This window comes from Bos grunniens, chromosome X (genome assembly GCF_055505025.1).
Source record: "Bos grunniens cultivar Pamir isolate PY7600 chromosome X, Bosgru_T2T1.0, whole genome shotgun sequence".
Taxonomy (NCBI): domain Eukaryota; kingdom Metazoa; phylum Chordata; class Mammalia; order Artiodactyla; family Bovidae; genus Bos; species Bos grunniens.
In genome coordinates this window covers 112,692,103-112,717,195 of record NC_141194.1, presented here as the reverse complement: position 1 = coordinate 112,717,195, position 25,093 = coordinate 112,692,103, and the positions used below count along the sequence as shown (strand labels likewise).

The 25,093-nt window shown below is 42.8% G+C and overlaps 1 protein-coding gene across 7 annotated transcripts in view; it reads left to right on the top strand.

The window, feature by feature from the left end:
* AFF2 (ALF transcription elongation factor 2) overlaps nucleotides 1-24,845 on the top strand; it is a 536,669-nt gene extending 511,824 nt beyond the window's left edge. For all 7 annotated transcript variants that reach the window (XM_086389838.1, XM_086389837.1, XM_086389834.1 and 4 more), the window contains 6 exons: nucleotides 259-395; nucleotides 4,974-5,045; nucleotides 6,665-6,758; nucleotides 9,500-9,552; nucleotides 15,770-15,960; nucleotides 20,223-24,845. In XM_086389838.1, coding sequence (XP_086245964.1) covers nucleotides 259-395; nucleotides 4,974-5,045; nucleotides 6,665-6,758; nucleotides 9,500-9,552; nucleotides 15,770-15,960; nucleotides 20,223-20,344 — 669 coding nt within the window. In that variant the 3' untranslated portion in view covers nucleotides 20,345-24,845. The remainder of the gene's footprint in view (nucleotides 1-258; nucleotides 396-4,973; nucleotides 5,046-6,664; nucleotides 6,759-9,499; nucleotides 9,553-15,769; nucleotides 15,961-20,222) is intronic.
* Nucleotides 24,846-25,093: the final 248 nt, after the last annotated feature.

Sequence of the window (25,093 nt, the reverse complement as noted above, 5' to 3'; positions counted from 1 at the left end):
ATCTCGACCTTGGCACTATTGAGCCAGGCACTTCTCCACAATGGGAGCTGTCCTGGGCATTGCAGATGTTTAGCAGCATCTCCAGCCTCTGTCCACTAGATGCCCCCTATCGCTAATGGGGACAACCAAAGAGGTCTCCAGACATTGCCAAATGTTCCCTGGGGGAGGGGTGTGAAGTTTCCCAGGATTGAGCACCACTGCTTTCAATGAAGGAGAGAAGAGGAACTGTCATGATGATGAGTCTTCTTCCTGTTTCAGTTCGAGAAATTTGGCAAAGCCGTGAATTACGCGGACGCAGCCCTGTCCTTCACTGAATGTGGCAACGCGATGGAGAGAGACCCTCTGGAAGCCAAGTCTCCATACACCATGTACTCCGAGACTGTGGAACTCCTCAGGTTCATGCTTTTCTGCTACCTTCTTTCTAAGCTCTCTCCACTCATAATTAGAAGCTACTGTGTTTTTGAAAAATATCTTTTCCACCTAGTAATGATTCATCCAAGGCACCTTCTTCTCAGAAGTTACCATAATTAGTTTTTGCCATTTGATTCATGTCATGGAAAATTTATAACTGATGGACACTGCTTTTTATCAGTTATCCCCTTCAGAGGTTCTAATGTGAGTGTTATAATTTGCGATATTCATAAAATGGAAAGGTAGTGGGTGGAAATAAAGGATCATCATTTCATGGTGTCAAGCGGGCCCTTGTCTTTTCAAAGCACAGTTTCATAATTCACAGAAAGCAGTCCTGTTGGGATTTCTGTTATAAATCATGTTTTCTAAGAATTTCTGCCTCTGTTATGAAAAAGAGAGGGGCACTGTTCCAACATCAGGGGTGGAATAGACTTTCCAGGCATCTAGAATTTGAAGGACAGTCAAGCTGGTAGCAGGGAAGCCTAGAAGATGCTGACACTAAGGAATGGTGTATTAACAGCAGAGATTATTGGTTTCATTTGCATTTTGAATGAAATTTTCTGGACTGTTGGTCTTGGTGCAGTGGAGTTTGTGGGCAATCAAAAAATTCCTGTAAGAAGGGAAAGGAGAAGAAATGACACGCATTTGAGTGCCTTCCTGTAATCTGTAGGTATTTGTGAAAAGAATTTCATCCACCTCTGAATAGTGGATAAGCACTCACCGTCATTTGCTGGATGGACAACATCATGGTTTTTGACTTAGCAGTTCTTCACATGATAGGCCCTTATATCCCAGGCACCTCTGGCTCGATTAGCTGATAATGCCAGGCCTGCTTTTTATTGTGTTCTTGCATCTGCAATAAACTGTTACAAATCTGAAGACAATTGTACCTAAACCTTCAGACAGGCATCAGACTGAAGCATGCATATTTTCTGAGGAAAGCACTTGAAAAGATCAAAAGAATGGGAACCATTATAAAGAAGGAAAAAACAACAAAAACTATGATTACGTAGACTCATAAGATTTAGCTAAAGCCGCCGAAGTAGGGAAAGGATGAGGAAAGTTCCAGCCTTACTCTGCCAGGCCAGGCAGCCATCTTTGGTTTTCGCTGCTCTGACAAGCATATAAAGTATCTCTCAGACTTACTTTATGTGAAAGCTGCCACCGCCATTTGTAGCTTTTAAGGGGAAATTGATTTCTCAGTGTCTATCCAAGACTGCCTGCAATTTTCAAAGATGTACAAGATAAAAATACTGGGAAAAAATGAGGAATCAAAATGGAAGGGAAACTTTAATGAATAAACAAGAAGAAAAGCTTCACCTTCTATTCATCCCCAAACACAATTTAAGGCACTTTTAAATTAACAAGGAAATGTAAAAATGTTAGCACAGGCTTCCCTTGTAGCTCAGTTGATAAAAGAATCTGCATGCAATGTAGGAGTCCGGGGTTTAATTCCTGGGTTGGGAAGATCCCGCGGAGAAGGGCATGGCAACCCACTCCAGTATTCTTGCCTGGAGAATCCCAGGGACAGAGGAGCCTGGCAGGCTACAGTCCATGGGGTCACAAGAGTTGGGCATGAATTAACCACTAAAGCACAATGTTAGCACACACACAAAATTATGGTGAAGTGGACCTCTACCATGCTGATGGTGGGAATGGAAATTGATCCTTGTAAATTGAGGGCAATTTGGCATCGTGTGGGAAAACCTATACAAGTGAGCATTCATATCTTTGAAGCCACTAATTCTAGAAATCTGAACTTCCCATACTGACGAAAAGAATTGTAAGAGGAGAATGAGTTATCCATAGAGTGTTCAGTTTGGCCTATGTTATAGCACCCAATTTGAAGCAAAGCAAATCATCGATAACAGAAGGGTAATTAATTACATCACAGTACTCTCAACAGAATAATTTGCAGCCATTGAAATGCAGCAATGATGGATACCATGTAGCTGCATGAAAATGTTTATAATATGAGTTATAGACTCACTACATTTCTGACCACGAAAAGCATGCTTCTGCATGTGGACCAACTTGGAAGGGAAACAAGATCATAACTGTAATTGGGGGTGAAATAACACCCATAACTTCACCCCCAATTACAGTTATTTTATATATATATATATATATAAAAATATGTGTGTGCATATATATATATATATATATATATATATATATATATATGCACACACATATTTTTCTTACACATGCACTCAGAATAGAAAAGCAAAACCTCACAGTTCATTTTTGGTAAAAATACAATGTGAATCACTGAGTAATATTTATTTCCTTTAGAAAAGACTTCTTTTCCCTTTTTATTATTTACAATTTCTTTTCTTTTTCTCCAAGCAGGTTTTTTCCATGATATGATGGATACCATGTAGCTGCATGAAAATGTTTATAATATGAGTTATAGACTCACTACATTTCTGACCACGAAAAGCATGCTTCTGCATGTGGACCAACTTGGAAGGGAAACAAGATCATAACTGTAATTGGGGGTGAAATAACACCCATAACTTCACCCCCAATTACAGTTATTTTATATATATATATATATATAAAAATATGTGTGTGCATATATATATATATATATATATATATATATATATATATGCACACACATATTTTTCTTACACATGCACTCAGAATAGAAAAGCAAAACCTCACAGTTCATTTTTGGTAAAAATACAATGTGAATCACTGAGTAATATTTATTTCCTTTAGAAAAGACTTCTTTTCCCTTTTTATTATTTACAATTTCTTTTCTTTTTCTCCAAGCAGGTTTTTTCCATGATATGATAGTTTACTCCCCCCATAGGGTATATTTTCAGTGGAACCTGGTAAAACTCAGTGGATAATTTAGAGACATTCACTTTAAAGGCAGTCTTTTGAAACTATCTTTTCAGATCATTGTAGATTCACATGCAGTTGTAAGAAATGATACGGGAAGTTCATGTGTCCCTCTCCCCCCATCTCCCCTCATGGTACTGTCCAGCATAGCTCTAGTCCAAGATCATGGAGGACACAGACATTGGTACATTCCATCCACCTTGCTCAGATGTCATCAGGTCTTTTATCCCCAAATTTCACCAGTTCTATGTGCAATCCTTTATGTGCCCTCTATATATAGAATTATATATTTTCTGCCTAGTGTATGTGTGTGTATAATTTTCTTTGGAGAGAAATTTCAGTTGGGAATAAAATGAACTGAGGCAACTAAGTCTTCTTGCCCATGTAAGCAATTGGAACTCCACTATCAAGGCGTTTCAACAGTGGCTGCAATTAGAGGGTGACTGTAATAAGAACATAGTTTTTAGTAGCAAATTTTATGCTGAAGAGATTTTTACTATACTCTCCTTAATGGTAGAGCACCCTATGTTTTTCAGTGAAGTAATTTTGGTTGCTCTCAGCCTTGGGAATCTGCAGTAGAAATATACTTGTGAAAACAAGTGGGGCATCACAATGACTGACATTTAAGTGATCCAGAATGACTGACATTTAAGTGATCCAGCTGTCAAACACAGATTTATGATGTCATAAAAACCCTTTTTGCTTAATATGGCAACAACAGGAGGGACCCACAGCAAGTGCATGAGTCCTTTTGTCAGAAAATGTTCATTGGACAGAACTGTGGCAGTAATAGGGAGAGCGGGGTGATAGGGGGCATGGTGTTCTGGGGAGGCTGCTGAAAGTGTGGGCTCACCAATGCCTTGTCATGATGAAGAGCTAGTCCAGGCTGCCTGAACATCTTCAGCTTCCTTCTGCAACAGTAAACTCTGCTACTTATTCCACCACGAGTTCCTGTGAAATTGCATTAAAGCTCAGACAATGATTTTATGCAATGAATTGATTTTCAAGAGTCTAAATGCCCAGAATGGAATGTGCTCAGCTCAAAGAACAAAAATGGGAACTATTCAACCTTTGATTGCCCTGGTGTGGAATGGTAACTATTAAAGAAAATGGAAAGAGAAAATATGCAAGCACCATAAATTAGGGGTGCTCAGACCTTCACCTGCTGTGAAATTGACCACCCTTAAAAAAACAAAACCACTTCCTACAGGAATATATTCCACACCTGAGCCATTAGAAATGCCCTCTATAACCGTGTCGGAGGCCTCCCCATGCTCGTGTCAGACATCATTGTGTGATTGTTTACCGCAGGTGTCAAAAATTCAACTGAGACTGACATTTGTGTCCATCTCTCGTGGAAAGATAATAATGTTGTTTAGCTGGAGTATTCTTAGAAACATTATTTTTCCAGCATTTATACACAGGTGAAACCCACAGTAATTCCACAGCACTGTTCTAGAGCATGGGCTCTAAATTTAACTGGCTTCTCCAGAGCGAGCTTCCACTGGTCACATCAGTGCCATTGTGACACACCTGTGGTCATCATTTTGTGAATGTTTTCAGGAAAGCACTCTTGTGCCCACATGGCCTTCTCAGTCCTCCTGCCAGAACCAATGTGGGCCTAGCTCATTCAAGTGATGACAATACCAATGGTGTTGGGGCTTTATGAACAGTCAGATTCCATTTGAGCTTGTCCTTTCTCTTCAAAGGTATGCCATGAGGCTGAAGAATTTTGCAAGCCCCCTGGCTTCAGATGGGGACAAAAAGCTGGCTGTACTATGGTAAGTCTCATGGAGGTGACCAGGAAATAGCTGAAATGTCGCAAAAAATTTGAAAACTCAACTTAAGCTGCTTAAGTCATTATTCCTGTTTTCTGCTAAACTCTGAAAAATTAACTAATGGATTTCTTCAGTTGCTGACTAAACATCTGATCTCCACATTTATACTCTTATCAAGATGGAATTTTAATGCTTATCCTTTCTTTTTTAAAAAAATAAAGCCACATAAATTTATTTTCTTGCAGTTCTGAAGGTCAGAAGTCTGAAGTGTGTTTCACTAGGCTAAAATCAGGGCATCAACATGGCTGCTTCCCTCCCAGAGGCTCTAGGGAGAATCCACTTCCGCCTTTTCCAGAGGAGGTCTGCATTCCTGGGCTTAGGGCCTCTTCCTCCATCAAGAAGTCAGCAATGTATCTTAACATGTCTCCCTGACTTTGACCTTCTGCCTCCTTTTTCCATCTTTTGTGAACTCTCTTTTTCTTTTTTTTTTTAAATGTTACTGAAATATAATTGATATACACTGGTGTGTTAATTTCTAGTGTACAGCAAAGTGACAGTTCAGTACAGTTCAGAAGCTCAGTTGTGTCCGACTCTTTGTGACCCCATGGACTGCAGCATGCCAGGTTTCCTTGTCCAACACCAACTCCCAGAGCTTGTTCAAACTCATGTCCGTTGAGTTGGTGATGCCATCCAACCATCTCATCCTCTGTCGTCCCCTTCTCGTCCTGCCTTCAATCTTTCCCACCATCAGGGTCTTTTCTAAGGAGTCAGTTCTTCAGATCAGGTGGCCAAAGTTTTGGAGTTTCAACTTCAGCATCAGTCCTTCCAATGAATATTCAGGACAGATTTCCTTTAGGATTGACAAGTTTGATCTCCTTGCAGTCCAAGGGACCCTCAAGAGTCTTCTCCAACACCAGAGTTCAAAAGCATCAGTTCTCCAGCACTCAACTTTTTTATGGTCCAACTCTCACATCCATATATAACTACTGGAAAAAACATAGTTTGACTAAACGGACCTTTGTCAACAAAATAATGTCTCTGCTTTTTAATATGGTGTCTAGGTTTGTCTTAGCTTATCTTCCAAGGAACAAATGTCTTTAATTTCATGACTTCAGTCACCATCTGCAGTGATTTTGGACCCCAAGCAAATGAAGTCTCTCACTGTTTTCATTGTTTCCCCATCTATTTGCCATGAAGTGATGGGACTGGGTGCCATGATCTTAGTTTTCTGAATGTTGAGTTTTAAGCCAACTTTTTCACTCTCCTCTTTGACGTTCATCAACAGGGTCTTTAGTTCTTCTTCACTTTCTGCCCTAAGGGTGGTGTCATCTGTGTATCTGAGGTTATTTATATCTCTCCCGCAATCTTGATTCCAGTTTGTGTGACTCAGTTATACATATATATTCTCTTCCATATTCTATGCCATTATGGTTTACAGTTTATCACATGATGTTGAATATAGTTCCCTGTACTATGCTTATTCCTTCTTTTTAAAAAAATTTCTTTTTTTCACTTATGTTCCTCGGTAACCGTAGGAGAGGTGCTGCAGATGGGAGCTGTTTTTTAATGAATAGGTCTGAGGAAGTGTTGGCATTAATGTGCTCCTTTCCCCATCATCACAGCTACAGATGCCTGTCACTTCTCTACCTGAGGATGTTCAAACTGAAGAAGGACCATGCCATGAAGTACTCCAGATCACTGATGGAATATTTTAAGGTAATCTGTACTTTGTGTGATTTATAGGTCCTGGGTGATTAAATCACTAATGAGACATGGCAGGCATGTTATGAAATGTCACGGTTGTCACAGCTGAAGGCTGAACTTTCTGCATCCTGGCTGGCCATGGCCGTCTCACCTCTCCTTTGGAGCTCAGCAGAGAGCTTGGGTTTGATCCAGTTCCAGGGAGAGAAGGTACCATAGTTCAATCCCCTGATGATGCTCTGGAGTGAACAAGTGGGCCTGGGCACCTTCCTGGGTCTAGTCAGGATGGTGATCCCTTCTGCCTGCACTGTGGACTGCCTGCAGAACATGGCTCATGTTACATGACATGCCAGCCTAGAAATTTCTCAGCAGTGAGAGCAGTCACCACAGCCACCCTAGGCTCTGAGGGCACAGCCACACCCCCAGGGGCCCTTTGGCCATGGGGAGTGTTGAAGATAGTGGTTGCAGTTGAAGACAACTGATAACTTTGGCTGTCAAAATAAACCAACAATAAATAAACAAACTCATCCACTCAGGGAGCTGGTGTTTTTGATTTGCAAGAAAAATGAAATATTTGAACCACAAGATGCAATGCCAAGACATGGGAACAAGCCCAGATAAAAACGGCAAGCCTGGAGCTGGGCCTGGCAACCATGTCGGGTGTCATTGGCTGAGGCTCCGTGGACCTTCTGCTGCTTCCTTCCACCCGTCATTGCTGATCATGTGTTAGAGTTGAGGGCTCAAGGTTGCTATTGGGCAGGTCTTGAAAGAAAAGGATAATTTTATTTATTTAGTCATATTATTTTTTGCCAAGTGCGTCAGCTGACATGGCTCAGTTGCATCAAAGCAGTTGTTTGAAATGAATCAAATCCTGACCTTACCTCAGACATTCAAAGCCAGTGGGTAGGGGTGCACGATTATGCGGGAATGCCCACTCAGTTAGGAAAAGAGCAGCTCTCATGTGGTGTGGCCATGATAAAGCTAGTGCTTGTGAATGCAGTCAAATGCAGCAGCTGCCCTTGACCATGTGTCTACAGTCTCCACCTGGGCTCTGGAAAGGCATCTTGATGCTGGTGGTCCGGAACAGGTCCTAAGAATGGGCATTTGAACAAGTTCCTGAGCGATGCTGATGCTGGTCCTTTGAGGGCACTCTGAGCCACAGCCCTGGCCTCCATTCTCTGTGGCCTGTTCTGCGCAGTGTTCAGTGCACTGCAAAATACCAAACTGATGTTAAGTAACTCACTCCTCTGGCAGAGCGTTGAGCTTCTTTGAGGTTCAAAACGGGAAGCTCCCACCTGCTGAGGTCATTCTAATGAGCTGATCTTTTTCTAGTGAGGCGGTGCTGAGTGTCAGAATTTCCCATGCTCCACAAGTGTACAGCCATGAAAAAAGAGGAGGCCCATTCTTTTCTTAAAATGGATTGTGTTGAAGTATATTCGATATGCGGTGTTGTGTTAATTTCTGCTGCACAGCAAAATGATTCAGTTATACACACATATACATTCTTTTTCATGTTCTTTTTGCATTCTGGTTTATAGGAGGATATTGAATATAGTTCCCTGTGCTAAACAGTAGGACCTTGTTGTTTATCCATCCTATTTATAATAGTTTACCTCTGCTAATTCCAAACTCCTATTCCTTCTCTTCCCCAACTCCCTCCCCCTTGACAACCACAAGTCTATTCACTATGTCTGTGAGTCTATTTCTAGTCCTTAGATATGTTCATTTGTGTCATTTTAGATTCCACATATAAGAGATGTGATATGGTGTTTGTTTTTCTCTTTCTGACTTACTTCACTTAGTATGATGTTGATCCCTAGGTCCATCCATGTTGCTGCCAGTGGCTGAGTCATAGTTCATTGTATATATGTACCACATCTTCTTTATTCATTCCTCTGTCAACAAACATTTAGGTGTGCTTCCATGTCTTGACTACTGCAAATAGTGCTGCTGTGAATATAGGGATGGATGTATCTTTTCAAATTAGATGTTCTTCCTGATATATGCCCCAAAATGGGATTGCTGGATCATATGGCCATTCTATTCTTAGTTTTTTGAGGCACCTCCATACTGTTCTCCATAGTGGCTGCACCAATTTACATTTCCACCAGCAGTGTAGGAGGGTTCCCTTTTCAAGGAGGCCCATTCTTTAAACCGGCCCATCAGAGGGAAAAGAAGGTTTAGCATTCCACTTCAGGGCAGCCCTGAGCCGGTTACACTGCTCAACAGGGAAAACCATCAGCCATGAGGATATGCATGTGATGATAGCAAATCCAGGTGATACACAGACACACACACACAAAGGCTGCTTGGTTCTGGCCAGTTCCTGGGATTTTAGAAATGATAAGCCAACTTGCATCCCAGGGAAAAAGTTTGCAACTGGAGCTAAAGGTGAAAAGCTTGTCTGTACTCTGAAGAGCTTGTTTTGCAGAATAAATTTCAGATGAGGATAATTAAACCACTTCTTGGAGAACTGAGTCTGATTTCACTGGGCCTTTTAGTATATAAGATCTTTCATCAAGTGACTTTCACGGTCCTGATTGGAGCCCACTAATTATCCTAACCAGCTATTTTCATCGAGTGTGCATCGTGGTGTGCTGACGTGCACATACATCCCAGCTCTGCTAACGAAACAGGAGGCATCCCAAAATGCTGCAATCAATATTAATGTACTCTAAATCACACTTCCATCTGTTTCTGAATTAATAAAACACAAAATAGATGTCCTCATTTCCCTCTCTGTTTCTCTCTTTTAGCAAAATGCTTCAAAAGTCGCTCAGATACCATCTCCATGGGTAGGCAATGGAAAGTAAGTATCTTCTGAAAATTGCTTTTTCATGAAAATTAGTGATTGAATAGACCCCAAATATTTGGTATTGACAAGCCAGGCACAAAGGTTAATTCTGAGATTACAGTAATTTGGGTGCACACAGAATTCTAGTCAGGTTTCTGCTAATGGTAGGACAGAAAATTTTAACATGATGTGATTCCAAATTTCTTTCACTATTTGATCTTTAAGCCAAATGACGGCCATAAAAATATCAGTTAATGAGATGGCAAGCACCATGCCATTTCGGGGAGGCAGGGTAGAGTTACCTCCACTGAAGTGATTTTTCAATGATTCACTCAGTAATGAAAGACCAATGAAATATTCATTGATATATGGTAAGTGCTTTAATAAAACCGAAGGCATAATAGTGCTGAAAATGTGAAGGCACTTCGTCAGCCAATTATCTGAGCCTTCATGATGATTTTTATATTAATACTAAAATACTCTGCCCTAAAATATAAAAGCATCTACTATACTGCCGGCCTGAGGCGCAATGAACTCACCCACTCCACAGCTGTCCTTAGAGCCGTATCTGCTTGGAGGAGCTGAGGCCTCCAGCAGCAGGGTGGGAGCTGGTAAACCAGTTGACCCAGGCCCAAGGCTGCCCTCAGTTCCAAGGATAAAAGTTAAGAGAGCCCTTTCTCTCTGCAATGAAAGGCCAGACCCAATGACATCGGAGCCTCTTCTGAAGAGAGGTTCCTTTTCAGAGGGCAATTCAGAATCCTAGCTCTGTCTCAGCCCTGAACTAGCTATGTGCCCACACTTACCTGAGCATTCGTTTCTCCTGAGTCCAATACCTCTCTGACCACTGCAAGCCCACTTTCCACCAGTAGATGTATTCTTTTGAAAAGAGCTGCTTTTCCCCCCATTTTTCACCACTTCAAAATTCTTATGTCTCTGATCAAAACACTTTCTTGAACAGTGAAATAGTCTCCTTTGCTGCTTTATAAATATCTACAAAGCACACTCCCAAAGGAGTGAAACTGTGAACTCTAAGATCATAAAAAACATTCAGAATGAGGGAACAGATCCATTAAAAACTATGCGCCAACTCAATTACTCTATTGAAAGGAAGTACCGTTTAAATTGTTGAATTAGGTCTCTCTCTTATATTGACGGACAAAAGCGAGACCACAGGCCCAGAGAAAGCTGTTTTCTCTGAACACGGAGTAAAGCAAGGGCAAATTCAGGTAAGCACCCATTCAAGAATCACTGGGAAAAAGTTTTTTAATTCTGCAGAAAGAACTCAAACACATTCTAAGCTTGTGAAGTCACATTAAAAGCCTCCTGAAATGATTTTTTAAAGCAGCTTCTATCTGAAGAAAGCACACTCCTTTTGGTAGGTCAGAGAGCTTTTGAATGAGGCAACTCAAAACGGTTGCCCAGGGGTTACAGCCCATTCATTCAGCACATACTTTGGGTGCATTTCCCTATGAGAGGCTGGGGATGCACTGAATGCCATAGGCTCCGTGTACTCCAGAAGCACGTGGTCCAGTGGCAGGAGGGGACAGATCTGAACAAAGTTCTGTGGACACCCAAGAAAAAGAGATCTTGGGCCTCCCTGGGTGGCCAAGGAGGGCTTCTTTGCCTGCTAGCAGCACTATAGCTTGCATCTCCCAGTGGATGAGGATGGTTGGCCCCACACCAGACCTCTCATGATCCTTCCAGAAGAAGCCTCCCCTGACCCTGACTGTGAAGACAGTGCAAAGAATAAGTTGGAAGAAGAAGAAAAACCTACTCGAGATAGAGCAAGGGTCAGCAAATTTTTGCTGCAGAGAGCCAGATAATACACATTTGGGGCTTTGCCAGTCCAGAAAAAAACTGAGGTTGTTACGTAAAAAGAATATGAGATAAAACAAGTTTCCACAAAAATCTTACTGATGAAATTCAGAATATAATAGCAGTTTTAGAATACAAGTTTGTTAAGGAGAAGAAAGGAATTTTGGAAAAATAGAATTTTGTGTTCTTGGGGTTCAAATGTAGCGTTCTCATTCATCAAATTGATTGCATATGTTCATCTTTTCAAAACATTTGTAGCTCACAGGCCATGCAGAAACAGGGGGTGCACCAGTGCTTTCAGTCCCAATAGAGAGTCATGGTAACCACATCGTGGAGACGCTAAAAAAGGGAGGGGCAGCAGTCCCAGATGTCAGGCAGAGAGAATAAAAAAGAAGGCTATGGAAGGAGGAAAGAACAAGGCCATTTGAGGCCTTTAGAAGAGCTGTTTCTGTACACTGGAGGCCTTGGGTGCTATATCGAAAGGGTCTGAAGAGAAGAGATATCTCCCCTTGTTGGGGACATTGGCCAATAAAAGGACTGCAAAGAGTTTTGGTTGTCACTGGAGGGAACATTTCTATCAAGCAAAACTTCTCCCCAAGCTTAGGGAGGGCTATGCCTGTGCAAACATGGGAAGAGCCCAGGGAGAGTAGTAGGAACAAGCCAACATGGACTCAAGGGTGAGCTCGAGGTGGACACCCACATCAAGGGAAACCTAGTAGAGGGAAGGTAGGACTTGGAGGTAAGTTAGCGGAATGGAAGGAAAATGGACTTTGCAGGAAAACAGACCTTTCAAATCGCAGCTCTTTGGCCATCTGCTGTGTGGCTCTCAAAAAAGGAAGTGATCTTTTCTGAGCCCTCTTGTCATCTGTGAAACAGTGACAGCAGAAACTCACCCACAGAGTTGTCATGAGGCTTAGAGATAATAATCAGTGAAGCCCAGAGCACCATGCTTGGTGCACAGCAACTTTAACAAATAGCAGTTGTTGCCACTGCCATGCTTTGTTATCATTATTACCTTTTTAAGTTGGGAGACATAAGTGATCTTCCCCCTAGAACTCCCACAGCTCTTGGTCTACACGTCACTTTTGGCACTTATCCTAGTTTGCCAGAAATTAATGGATTCTTCTCCCCATTAGACTCTTTGCTCTTTTCAATAAGGAATTGCTCATTCTTTAATTCATCAAAGATTTATTGCCTGCCTACTGTGTATGAGACACTCTGCCAGGCATTTTACCAAAGTATTTATCCCCTATCCATGTGCTGCTCTACATTATTTTTCTTCCCTCTCCAGAGCACCTCATACGTAGTGGATACCATATAATAACAGAGAGATCACTGGAAGGCACTCCATTCACTTATCTCACTGGTATTAAGTACATGTTATGTATACCAGGCACTGTTCTATATGCTGGGAATGGCACTGGATGAAATAGACAATTCCTGTCTATTTCACATTCTTTCAGAAGAAAAACACAGTAGAAAAAGAATGCATATGCTAAATGATAAATGTCTTAGAGGAAATTAAAACAAGGAAGGGGAAGAGAAAGGGCTGCTTGGCTTGGGGGAGGAGGATCCTCAATAGGGACATTAGGGAAGGATGATGAGAGAATGAGCTATGCAGATCCCTGGGGGAAGTGCATTCCAAGCAGCCAGACACCACCACCTTCTTAGATAGGGGCGTGGCTAGTGACTACCAGGGGCAGCACGGGGCGAGTGTGGCTGGAAGGCAAGAGAGGATGGTGGGAATCTAGACTGCTCCTGCTGTGGGTGGTGGAAACCTGTGCTGGTGTGTGCACACTTATGGCCATGTGCCGTGGACATGAAGAAAAGCATAAAATCTGAAGCAGATCCACAGAGGGAGAACTCAAGAATGAAGCCCCAGCTGTGGGGAGAACCAAGATGGAGCTGAAGGCACACTAAGAGGAGTACTGCAACAGCCCTTCCAGCCAGAGGAGCACTGTCTTAGGCAGGCTTTGACTGGTGGATTTCACGTGTATGATGTGGTGTTCTGGGAGTTCAGGCATTCTCCACACCAGATCAGCTCACAGAGCCTCATGTCAGGTCAGTCATGACCAAAGGCAAACCATGCCCTCATTCTCCTCGCCTCCACCACTGATTATTTAAAAGAAAGCACCAAGTGGAAAGGAAAGAAAGCCCCTCACCAGCTCCTCAATGTTATAAACTGAAAAGGCCTTTTCAGGAAATATGAGGTAAACAGAGGTGATGTGTTTCCCCTTGAGATTTCTGGGCATAGTTGGAAATCATTGAATCTAGCCTTTTCTTGCAGTCCATGAAGGCTCCAGCAAGGGGAGGGGCTCAGGAGCCCCAGGCTGGAGTCTCAGTCCCTGGGATTCCAGAACTTTTCAAGCACCACATGGTCCCCGTCTCAATGTTTGTGATCTTCTCTAGAGATTATAAATGAGGACATTTTCCTTTCTTGCTGTAAACTGACATTTAAGGATTATTGAGCACCACTGGGGTGGGGACAGGGGAGAGACTGCTGCTGCTGCTAAGTCGCTTCAGTTGTGTCCGACTCTGTGCAACCCCATAGACAGCAGCCCGCCAGGCTCCCCCGTCCCTGGGATTCTGTAGGCAAGAACACTGGAGTGGGTTGCCATTTCCTTCTCCAATGCATGAAAGTGAAGTCGCTCAGTCGTGTCCGAGTCTTTGAGACCCCATGGACTGCAGCCTACCAGGCTTCTCCATCCATGGGATTTTCCAGGCAAGAGTACTGGAGTGGGGTGCCATTGCCTTCTCTGAGGAGAGAGACTAGATAATAGCATTTCCAACCTGCCATGAAAAAAAAAAAAATCCAGCATTCACTGCTTTTATGTTAACCTTCTGTGCCCAGGTCCCTGAGTTTAACTATCCCTCTGTCCACCCTACCTTGAAAATAAATCTTTCCATCAAGAAGTATCACACATCTCAGAAGTTATAAACAGAGCAGGCAAACCTTCACACCCTCTTACATCACACAAGTGCAGAGCAATTGTGGGGATTCACTTTAACCCTCATACTAGAATATACCAGAAGATATACTCTGTTTGTAGAAGTGGACCAAAGCTGTCATGATGGACAGCCTGTGTGAATCTCAGGTGACCATATCAGTTCAATTGCTCCCAGATTGAGTCATCCCCACTTCAGCATTTTGGTACATGGGGGTAGCTGTTCCCCCAAATCTTCTATGGGTGCCTGTCAGGGTGCACATGTATTCTAGGAGCAGGTTGGCTCTGAGGAATACAGCCACCCTGGAATGTAGTTGGCAACAAGTGGCTGGTAAAGTGGAGGGAGAGTGAGAGAAGGTTCCTGATGATGGGAGTAGTGTGTTTGGAGGAAGAAGGAGTCCCAGAAACAGCTTTCTCCCATTTCTGTTACTCCCCCAAATGATCAATCATAATAAAGTGTGCATTTTACTGGACATTCAAAGCCAGGTTTGAAAGAAGATGGGGAGAGCAGAGATGTATATTGACCTGGCTGGTAGGCACAGGCAGCAACCCAGCCTTTGGGACTGTCCATGACCTAAGTCCTCGCCCTCCATGCAAAGTGCAGCCAGCAGGTGACTTCTTGTTACTGATATTAAAGAATTAAACAAAAATCTATCTCCAAACAATGATACTGCCCAAAGTAGGAATTCCCAAGACATTTCTTTATAACCCAGTCTGCAGGTGAACTGTCAGCAATTAACAGCCATCCTGTAGCAGGTCTTAAAGAATCCTAAAGTGATATTCAGAATCTTACTTATTTCCAGCTTCCCTACTACTGCTCCTTGGGGGCCTTTTAAGGATCATACTTTGCTTATTGTGGTGACTGTATTTGGAGCAAACTGTCACTGTGGTTTCCACAAAACATTTTGATAACAGACCAATATAGCACATCAAGTTTTTCTAAGTGCCAATATCCATTCTGGCAGCAGGTAGAGAAAGCATCATAACTCTGAGCTGATTCTTTCTCTGGAACATCAAAAGACTTGTTATATGTATTCAAAGTAAGAGCTACATTTGTGGGTAGAATTAATGCCAGAGAAAGATTCACCCAGCTCTCTCTCTGGTATTTTAAAACAAAGTAGCAACATGCACAGAGTCATCAATGGTTGCCAAAGGCAGTCAGACTTCTGTGTTTAAAGTTAGAAAAGGAGAAGGATGGCTCTTTCTACAGCCTGGCACTGTAGCCCTGGGTGGGTTGGTCTGATGAAGCAGAAACAGTGGGGAGAGGGAAAACTACTGTGTGGGTGAAAGCTGTAGGATGTCCTCTGAGAAGAGCTGGTGGGATGCGAGAGCAAGCTTCATAGGTGTTCATCATGCCAAACCTCACTGTGGCAAATCACGTCCTCAAAAGGTCCCAGTATGAGGCAGGGCTCAAATGCTATTGTCACTCTCCCCTAGCAGCCTAACAAGGCCTGTCTCTTCCCATCCCCCAGGAATACTCCATCCCCAGTGTCTCTCAACAACGTCTCTCCCATCAACACAATGGGGAACTGTAACAACGGCCCAGTCACCATCCCACAGCGCATTCACCACATGGCCGCCAGCCACGTCAACATCACGAGCAACGTGTTACGGGGCTATGAACACTGGGACATGGCTGACAAACTGACAAGAGAGAACAAAGGTAAGTATGCTGATCTGTTCACCTGGTTGCTCTCGGGCCATGGTGGATTCAACCTGCTTTGAAGGGCTTGAGTTTCTCATGATGACCTTCTCTTTCTGTTGGTTTAATTTCTAAGGCTAGATGAGGGAAGAGAGGGTGAGATCAGGGTTGACTCAGTGACCAGTTTTTGTGAAGAGTGAAAAGATCTAGACTCAAGTTCTCCTTTAAAACTTAAAGTCACATGAATTATGATGTATTGTCAAATGTCTTTTCCAGATTTTCACTCAATGATAAGGATCAACATAGAGAAACAAAGCAAAGCAAAAAAGAATGATTTGCAAATTAATTGGGATCAAGATACTATTGGCTTTTTTTTTCTTTAAGAGAAGTGAGGTAGCACCACAGCCTTCTATCTTCATTATATTCATCAGCTCCAGGGACTTCCCTGGTGGTCCAGTGGTTCAGACTCCGAGCTTCCAATGCAAGGGGCCCAGGTTCAATCCCTGGTCAGGGAACTAGATCCCACGTGCTGCATGGTGCAGCCAAAATATATATTTTTTTAATTATTGAAGATAATAATCATCAGTTCCAGGGCACTTGATAATGTGGCTTGCATTCAGAAACCAGCATCAAGGCTCAGCTAGTGTTTTTCACCCACTGACACTTTGAATGAAGGATCAAGGCCCCATTCATAAGAACACATGAGGTTTGCTGCAAAACAAATGCAGGGAGGACCCTGCTTCACCAGAGGCTGAGTCAGTGGTCCTCCACCACTCATGCTGCATCTGTGACCCTAGCTGCCACCCAGGTTCACCCTGAAGTCTCACTATCCTAATGAAGATAGTAAGTTCAAAGAAACCATACTTTGGCCCTGGCCATTCAGTGGACGTTGATGATTCTGGAGCAGCAGTTAGCAAAAGACCCACTGTAGTTAAGCTGGGGACAGATGTGGGTCTTTCAGATCAGATTGCAAAGAGTAGCCGAGTTTTAGAGCAACAGAAACATCTGGCCAGATACAGACAAAAATTCATGGCCCACACACCCTGGTGGCTCCTGCCAGGACACGACATGGTACAAGCTGCATGGAGTGGGCTTGGGTCCCGGGCAGTAACAGGGATTTCATGGAATCAGGCTGGAGCTGCAGGCCACTGAGATGCAGAGGGAAGTTCCTATGAGTTACTGGCCCCTTCTCCGGGCTGCATCTCTGCTGTGGGATCACTCAGCAGGTGGGGGAACAGTCCCACAGAACTAGAAAGGGTGCAGATTTTGAAGCCTTATCATTTAAGCTTGAATCATGTCAGTAACTGGCTGGGTGATCTCAGACAGTTACTGAAATCCGTGAGCTACTCCTGAGCTTCCATTTCTATAATGGATATAATGAAGACAGGATGACAATGAAACTACCCACAAGGATGATAAGAGATGGGTGGAATAAAACAAGATTTGTCAATCACCTAGCATAAAATATCAGGTGCAAGGTAGAAATCCCAGAAATATTTCTTTCTCTTTCCTTATTCCATATGATGACATATAATTCAGATTCTGTGGCTATCAAAGCATATCCCATAATTTGGGACTTCAACCCTCGACCCAACTATTAACAGAGTCCTGGGGTTATTTGCATGTGTTGTTTCTGTGTGTTCATGCAGCAGTTTCTATATACCAGGCGCTGTACTCTGTTTTATCACTTGTCATCTCATTTATCCCCATTTCCTAGATGTAGAAACTGAGGCTCAATGAGGTTCAGAAATTCACCCATGATATCACAGCTCATCATATTAAAAGCATAAATTGAATGAAGAACTATCAGATTTCAGAGTCTGAGCTGTTAACTTACAGGATGCACTGCCCATCTAGAGGGCAGAATTAATAATGCATCCTCAGAAACCTTCAGTGAGTTCTCAGTTATCTGAGAAGAGACAGTTCTTAACTTTCCCTCAGCTTCTGAAAATCCAGACAACTGGCCCAGACAAGTAGGCCAATCCACGAGTTCTAGAATTGCTCATGAAGGCATAAGCATCTCAAGTCTTGCCTAGATTATCTTCCTCCACTCTTCTGTGTCTTATGTTGCACTGGCAACTGGAGGGCAGTTCAATATTTATGGATTTCCTTCATAATTGCATACATTTTCAAATCTGGTAAAGTAACTCCTTCTAAATTTACTACAGAACTTCCCAGGAGCGCTGTAGTGGCTGGGCTGATGTTTGATTGAGATGGTACTCATCTTGTCTTCAGCACCTGTGTCAGGGAGTTGTTCAAGTCCCTGCGTACTACTGAGTCAACATGATTCTGTCACTCCACCAGCATAAACGCACTGCACCCTGCCGGCATGGTCCAGAGGCTGTTCAGGGACCTGGACACAGGACCTAGTTTAGAATCTTCTTCTTGCGGCCTTGAGTTTCACACACTTTGTCATTTCTGAGCTGCTCAGAGTGAAGGACTTCCCACATCTGTCTTGTCCCCATAGATATGTGGAAACTGAGGCGCTTCCTTTTTGAGTGAAACTCTCCTCCCCCCAGAGACCACCATGTATGTGCACCTTTTCCCACCCAGTCATGCAGTAGAAATTGCTGAGGTTGGCTGTTCCGGTGGAAGGTCTCCACCCCTGCCCCCTGTCTGTGTGCCTGTATAGCTGCAGATGGCTCATTGCAGAAGATGGGCCAATAGGGCTGATTCTGCCCTCTGGCCTTTGTTCTAGAAGCCCAGTTCCCTATCTTCCCAGCTGCCAACTTGAAGCACTTATTAAAGTGGTGACCTGGGTACTTAGTTAAGAATGCCACCATGGGCTGTGTGCAGAATACCCAAGGGGCATCTCATTCACATTCATTCAACAGCAACTGGATCCTTTAACATTTCCCTTAATATTGTATTACAGAAGAAGGTATTTTCAGTGCCCAAAATAATTCACTCCTTTATCAGCAGAAATTACTTTTATTGCATAGTACAGGTTAAACAGTATCACATAATCAAATGAACCTGATACATGGAGAAGGAGCCCATATGTTATATATAACATGAAAAATCAATGCATTGTTTAGTGAAACACCATCTGCTGAGCAATCAAGCACACATAATCCATGCATGGAAATTGCTTTACAGGAAGGCAGGAGAGCATCCCAACCACTTTAGGGTAGTCTCCAACACCTCCTCCCTCTCCCTCCGCAAAGATACCTAACCCCCAGCCAGCATAGGAGCCATTTTGTCATGAACAAGAGCCTGCTTCTTATGGAGATCGATACAGTGTCAGTCCAATCAATTCAGACATACAAAGGGGAAGCCTAGCTGGTTTCTGAACATCAAAGAATTTTTCCAATATACTCCCCCCACCCTACCCCAAAGCAGACAGGCTGAGACTCTGGTCCCACTGCTTAGTGGCAGGGGGTGCTCAGTGCTGTTCCTTGCCTGAGTCAGCTGGCGGGGGAATCAGCAAGGCACTCTTACCATCCATGTCCCAGGGGGCCAGGGGACATGCTGTGTGACAGATCCTTACAGGTTATTTTCTTTCCCTAAAGGAATAAGACGAACCAAGTCAGATGCCTCCTAGACAGTGACTTGGCCTTAGATACCGATGGTGCTAATGCTGGTCGAGGCTCACTGGTTATATCTACATCAAGCCACGAAACATCAGTGAAGTTACTTCATTTAGACAAAAGGAAAAGAGAGTATTTTCAATTGCATAACACACAGAATGAGAAACAGCTTGGTATCATATACCATTTTCTGTATAAAGACACCTTTCTAACTATAAAGTTATAATATATAAAAATATAAATTCAATATTTTTATAAAATATATTTAGATATATAACTTTATGTGTAGATTTTCAATTTATAAATATTATATATGTTTCTATAAACATATATGTAAATATATAGGCAAATATATTTTATGTGTAATATATGCATATTGTGATATATGTGTGTGTATCTCACAAACCTCCACAGGATTGTACTGTATTTTTAGAGGTCACAGTCTAAGAAAATGTATAGTAATTTGAAAAAACTTACTATGAATTAACAGATTTGAGTGAATTTGTGTTTTCTTAATCACAGTAATACAGACATGATTTATGCTATGGAGTTTGGGGAGCTAACAAAAGATTAAAACCATAGTGCTTAATATCCATATGAAGTTTGGATCACCTTGTAGGTACTCTGGAAATTGATGTCTAATGAATGAATGAATGAACCAAGAATAACTCATCCAATGCCCGTGTGCTTGGGGTGCTGCTTATGACCCTACTGTCATTTAAAGGCCTGACTAAGGTCTGCTCTGATTTTCAGAATTCTTTGGCGATCTGGACACGTTGATGGGGCCCCTGACGCAGCACAGCAGCATGACCAATCTCGTCCGCTACGTTCGCCAGGGACTGTGCTGGCTGCGCATCGACGCCCACTTGTTGTAGTGGCTGTGCCCCCATCTCCAGCCTTGCCACCCATCACGCTACCTCTACCAGAGCGCCGATGGGCACTGGTGGAACTCCACTCATTTGGGAAAGTTCTCTTTGATTATGTATGTTTTGATGCTTCTTTTGATATCTGTGAAAAACAGAAGTCATTGTAAGTGGACACTACACCTTCAGAGCAGTGTATCTTTTATCACTTAGTCATTTTTCTGTATTTTCTATGCATTTCACAGATCCCACCATCGTTTTGTGCTTGATGGAATGACAGTCCCTACAGTATTTTTTTAGGCCCACACTACCCAAAAGAAAGAATGGAAAGCAATTGTGAGAACAGGTTCCTGAGAAGTGAAACAAAATGTCATATATATATATATATATACATATATGTGTGTGTGTGTGTGTATGTGTGTGTGTATATATATATATATATATATATGTCATATGTCATGTATATGTCTATGTATGAACGCAGACACAGAGGACCTGCAAAGATTCAAATTTTCAGCAGTAGCCATTCCCCAAACTGTGCTGTTCTGTCCAGATAAGAACGTATTTCAGTATCCGTTGTTAAACTTTTGTGATTCCCACAGACTCAGTTTTCAGATGAGAATTTTCATTGTTGAAACCCACTGGTTAGATATTTTAGCAACATCGGAAAGTTAAGAGTGTTAAGAAAATTCATGAGCACAGCAATGCCACTCTGGAACGGTACTCTGGCATGCAGCCAGAGGAGTTTTTAGTTAGTATCCCTTTCCTGACTCTCTATTTGAAAAATGTCAAGGATGAGAAGGAGTGGCAACATTTATATCAACAACTTTAAGGCATCAGCTGGCATAAGTCGTTTTGAACTCCATGATTTGAAGCGTAAATCCTCAGCCGTGATTCTCTTTGTGTAAAGCTCTCCTTTGAAGGGCAGTTCAGTGGTGCATGCCCTAGTAGCCTAGATGCTACAACCCAGTTTAGAGACGAGAGATGAGAGGGCTCTGGCAACTGTCCAGGGAATGCACACCTCTGCCTCTTTTGCAGTTGATTGGTGGGTCCATAACTGGCAGGACTTTTTTTTTTTTTTTAACTGTGTTTTGCTCAAATCTCTGGAAACCAAAGTCAAGTTCTCACTACTAGAAGTAGTCATATACAGTTTGCTTCCTAATGGCTTTAAAATATGGACTTCCCCAATTATTATCACATTTGCTATTTTACAGAATTTCTTTTGGCTTCTTTCTGTTTTCTTCTACCTTTTTCTTTTGTTTCTTTTGATTTTGGCTCATTAGCTTTTGACTGAAATACAATCACTAATTTTATTCGTCTATATTATCTTGAATCATTTCCATGAAAATCCCAATGAAAATTCCAAACTCTCTTAAGTTGTAGCTAGTCTTTTAACAAAAAATGAGCTGGGGTAGTGCCTCACCCTAGGGTGGTTTTGAAAGAGCTCTGAAGATGGGGAACAGTTCCATTGATTTGGAGATATTCCAGAGTCACTTGAGACTATTCCCACCCCTTATGATCCTCTACATTCATTTTGTGTCCCTAAACATCACAATGTAAATATCATCTTTGGGGTTCCAACCCACTAGAAGAATCCCACACACATGGTAAAAACTATGCATACATTAGTTAGTTCCTTGTAATTACCTGCTGGTATCTAATTCCATGTAGCCTTTCATCAGCTGAATTATTGGATTCTTTTCACTGAGTTATGACCAGATAAATAATAGATACATGCCCATCAAAGATGCAAACTTGTATGATTTTTGAAAGCAAGTCATGCAAGTGATAGGAATAGCAAAGGATCCCCTCTACACTCTCACTGTCAAGGTTAGCTATTATCCCCAGTTGCAAAAGAGCCAGATTTGAGCTCCGCTCTGGTCATCTTTGAGCTGAAGGCCCTTTGTGGTATTATAAGGGCTGTGGACGTTGTTTTCCAGTGGCTGAGGCCACGTTGTGAAGACGACAGCTGGGAGCATCCAAGCAGCTGACCCCGCACTTTTCATGCCCCCAGTGTGGTTGAGCTGGACGTTGGCAGTCTCAGCATCAACCCTAACACACACAGACACACACTGACCGATGCAACCCAAAAGAAATCTTTTCTGAACCTCTTAAGTGAGGAGCATGATCCTATGAACGACTCCAGATACCCAAAATGGGTGTCACTTACACAGATGAAGCTGATGGCTCTGCAGTGACTCAAGGTCTCTGTTTGTTTCCCACGGCTTACCAGGTGGAGTGCCTAACTATGACTATATAATGAAGCCCACTGGTCTGACTTGCGTGTTCAATCTAGCCATGATCCTAGACCATCATGGATTTATGAGTAGATTCTTCTTGAAATTCAACCTCCAGGAACTAGACAGGGACAGTTTCCTGGGGATACAAGTATATTGCCTCATGAATGAAAGACTCGTATCTCTAGTTTCAGTGAGTCGTTCTACCTACCTGACACACAACAGGGAGACAGCAGAGCAGCCTGCCTGCTGCCTGACGTGTCACCTCTGGTGGCTGAGTGTAAAGTGTGTCCAGATCAGCAGCACGATGATCAAACCTGACAGGCAAGCTCAGGATCACCACCTGATTATTTAGCAGACCCATTTGTAAAGCAGAAACCAATTAAACATGGAGGATGAATTGCCTTCCTCTCCCTGGAGATGAGACATCTTTCAGTTTCCTGATTAAGGATTGTTGCTGTTTTCTAGGCACTCTTTTCATCACGTTGTAAATGGTGATGTGTGTCGTAGGTGTGCAGCATTTTGAGGGACTGAAATAAGATTTTGTCAAGTAAACCTCTTCAGTGTACCAGTTTGTGGGAGAGATATGAGACATGTGGATGGTGGTGAGAGATCCTGCTTCAGACTGTGATGGAGGCTTGATGAGACACATCTCACAGAAAGCACATGGACTTAGGGTCATGGGCAAAGAAATGGGCAGCTCCACCGAGCGAGCAAGTTCACAAAAGGATCTCAGCCCTGCAAACGGGACCCACATAGGGCCACCACTATGCCTTCACTTGTCACCCAAGCTCCAACCACAGAGAGTTTGACAAGTTTATGTTATGATATTGGCTTGGCTTTGTATTTTAATTAACCTTGGATTTTTTAGTGGTTTTGTCATATTACTGTCTGAGTTCAGTAGGTAGGATTAATTTGAAAAGAGTATACTAGTGTGTTCCTCGGGGTAGAATTTAGCCGTGAGCATGTTGTTAGCCAGCCTGTAGACTGTTAATTACTTAATAATCTCATTGGGAAAATGCTAGTAGTTTTCTATTTGGATAACAGAATTGGAAAAGCAGATTAGCTGCTGCTAACTTTTCAAAGACTTGAGGTTGGGATGCCTTTTTTCCATGTAATGACATTAAATGATTCAAATCTCTGGTCGATAACCAAGTTGCTCAATTTGAAACCATTGGCTGAAATGTGTTTTGTTGAGTTTCCAAATGGATGAATTTTCCTTTGAATAGCACCTTACTAGGTGTGTTGGACTGCGTCTTCATTGGGAAGATACTTGTCCTCTCAATATCTTTCTCAAAGTTATTTAATTTGGATTGTGTTTTATTGAAATTTGCATCCCAGAGGTTGAAGTTGGAAAGCATTTCTGAAGGCAGAATCTATGTAGATGTGGGGGTGGAGTCCTCACATATTTCGCAATAGACATGATAAAATTCACCTGCACGAGCTGGCAGGTGGGAGACACCAAACTGGATCACTGGGTAGGACTACTCAGTAAGGCAATGAACTGCTTGCTTAGAGAAGCATCACCCTCCCCATTGAGAAAACGTGTGGCGAGACACTAGCGCTACACAGCATTGAATGGATGGGTCGATTCCACGCCCCCAGATTCAGTTCTGTGGGGAAAAAATATGGAGCCCGTTGTCGCTTGCTCTATTGTGCGACTGGCGGACTAAATTCTTCTTCGTCGTCGTTATCGTTGTTGTTGTTGTTGTTGCTGTTGTTGTCCTCATTTCCACTCGCACAGCCTTATTCTCATAATGAAACTCTGATTCATTTGCTCTTTGGTGTTCGCAAACTCCAACAACAGAACTGGCATCTGTGTATTGATAATCAGCAATGACCCTGGCAGGAGGCTAATCGGACAGGCTGGTCTCAGACGTCAATCCTACCATGTGATATTTTCGGGGAAAGAAAAAGTATGAATTCCTTTTCCGTTCTCCTCCTCACAAGCCTAGAAGCCCCCTTTCCCAAGAGCATCATGTTTCCGTCTGTAATCCATCAACTCAAAGAAAATTGCATTGTGGGGAGGGCTGAGGGGGTGGGGTGGGGGTTAGAGGGTAGGGAAGCCCTTCCAGACCAGGCTGCAGTTCTTGCCCCTTTCTGCTTCTGACCTGAGATGGTAATGACTCCATCAGGCTCACCATGGGTTTAGGGGACACAGAACTGCTGTTCCGATCCATGATCAATCATCGTTCTAAGAGATTGGAGCTTTGCTGTTTCATTAACTGTGCAGTGTAGACTAATGGTGTTTAATAAAAATCATTCAAAATTTCAAACTCTTTTGCCAGTGACCTCAATTTTGTTGGCTCTTCGTGTTGTACCAGACTTTGAGGAGGGAAGGGGGAACACAGGAAGCCTGCTGCCAGGCCCCTGGCTCAATGCTGCAGGGAGCACCCCCAGGGCCCACCAGCACTTGCTGGTCAGGTGCCACGTGCAGACCAACTGGGAACCCTCGTGAAGAAAGAATGTCCCCTGTGTATGCTTGTAGCTGGGACTAGTGTGCTCCTACTGAGGGTATCATTAT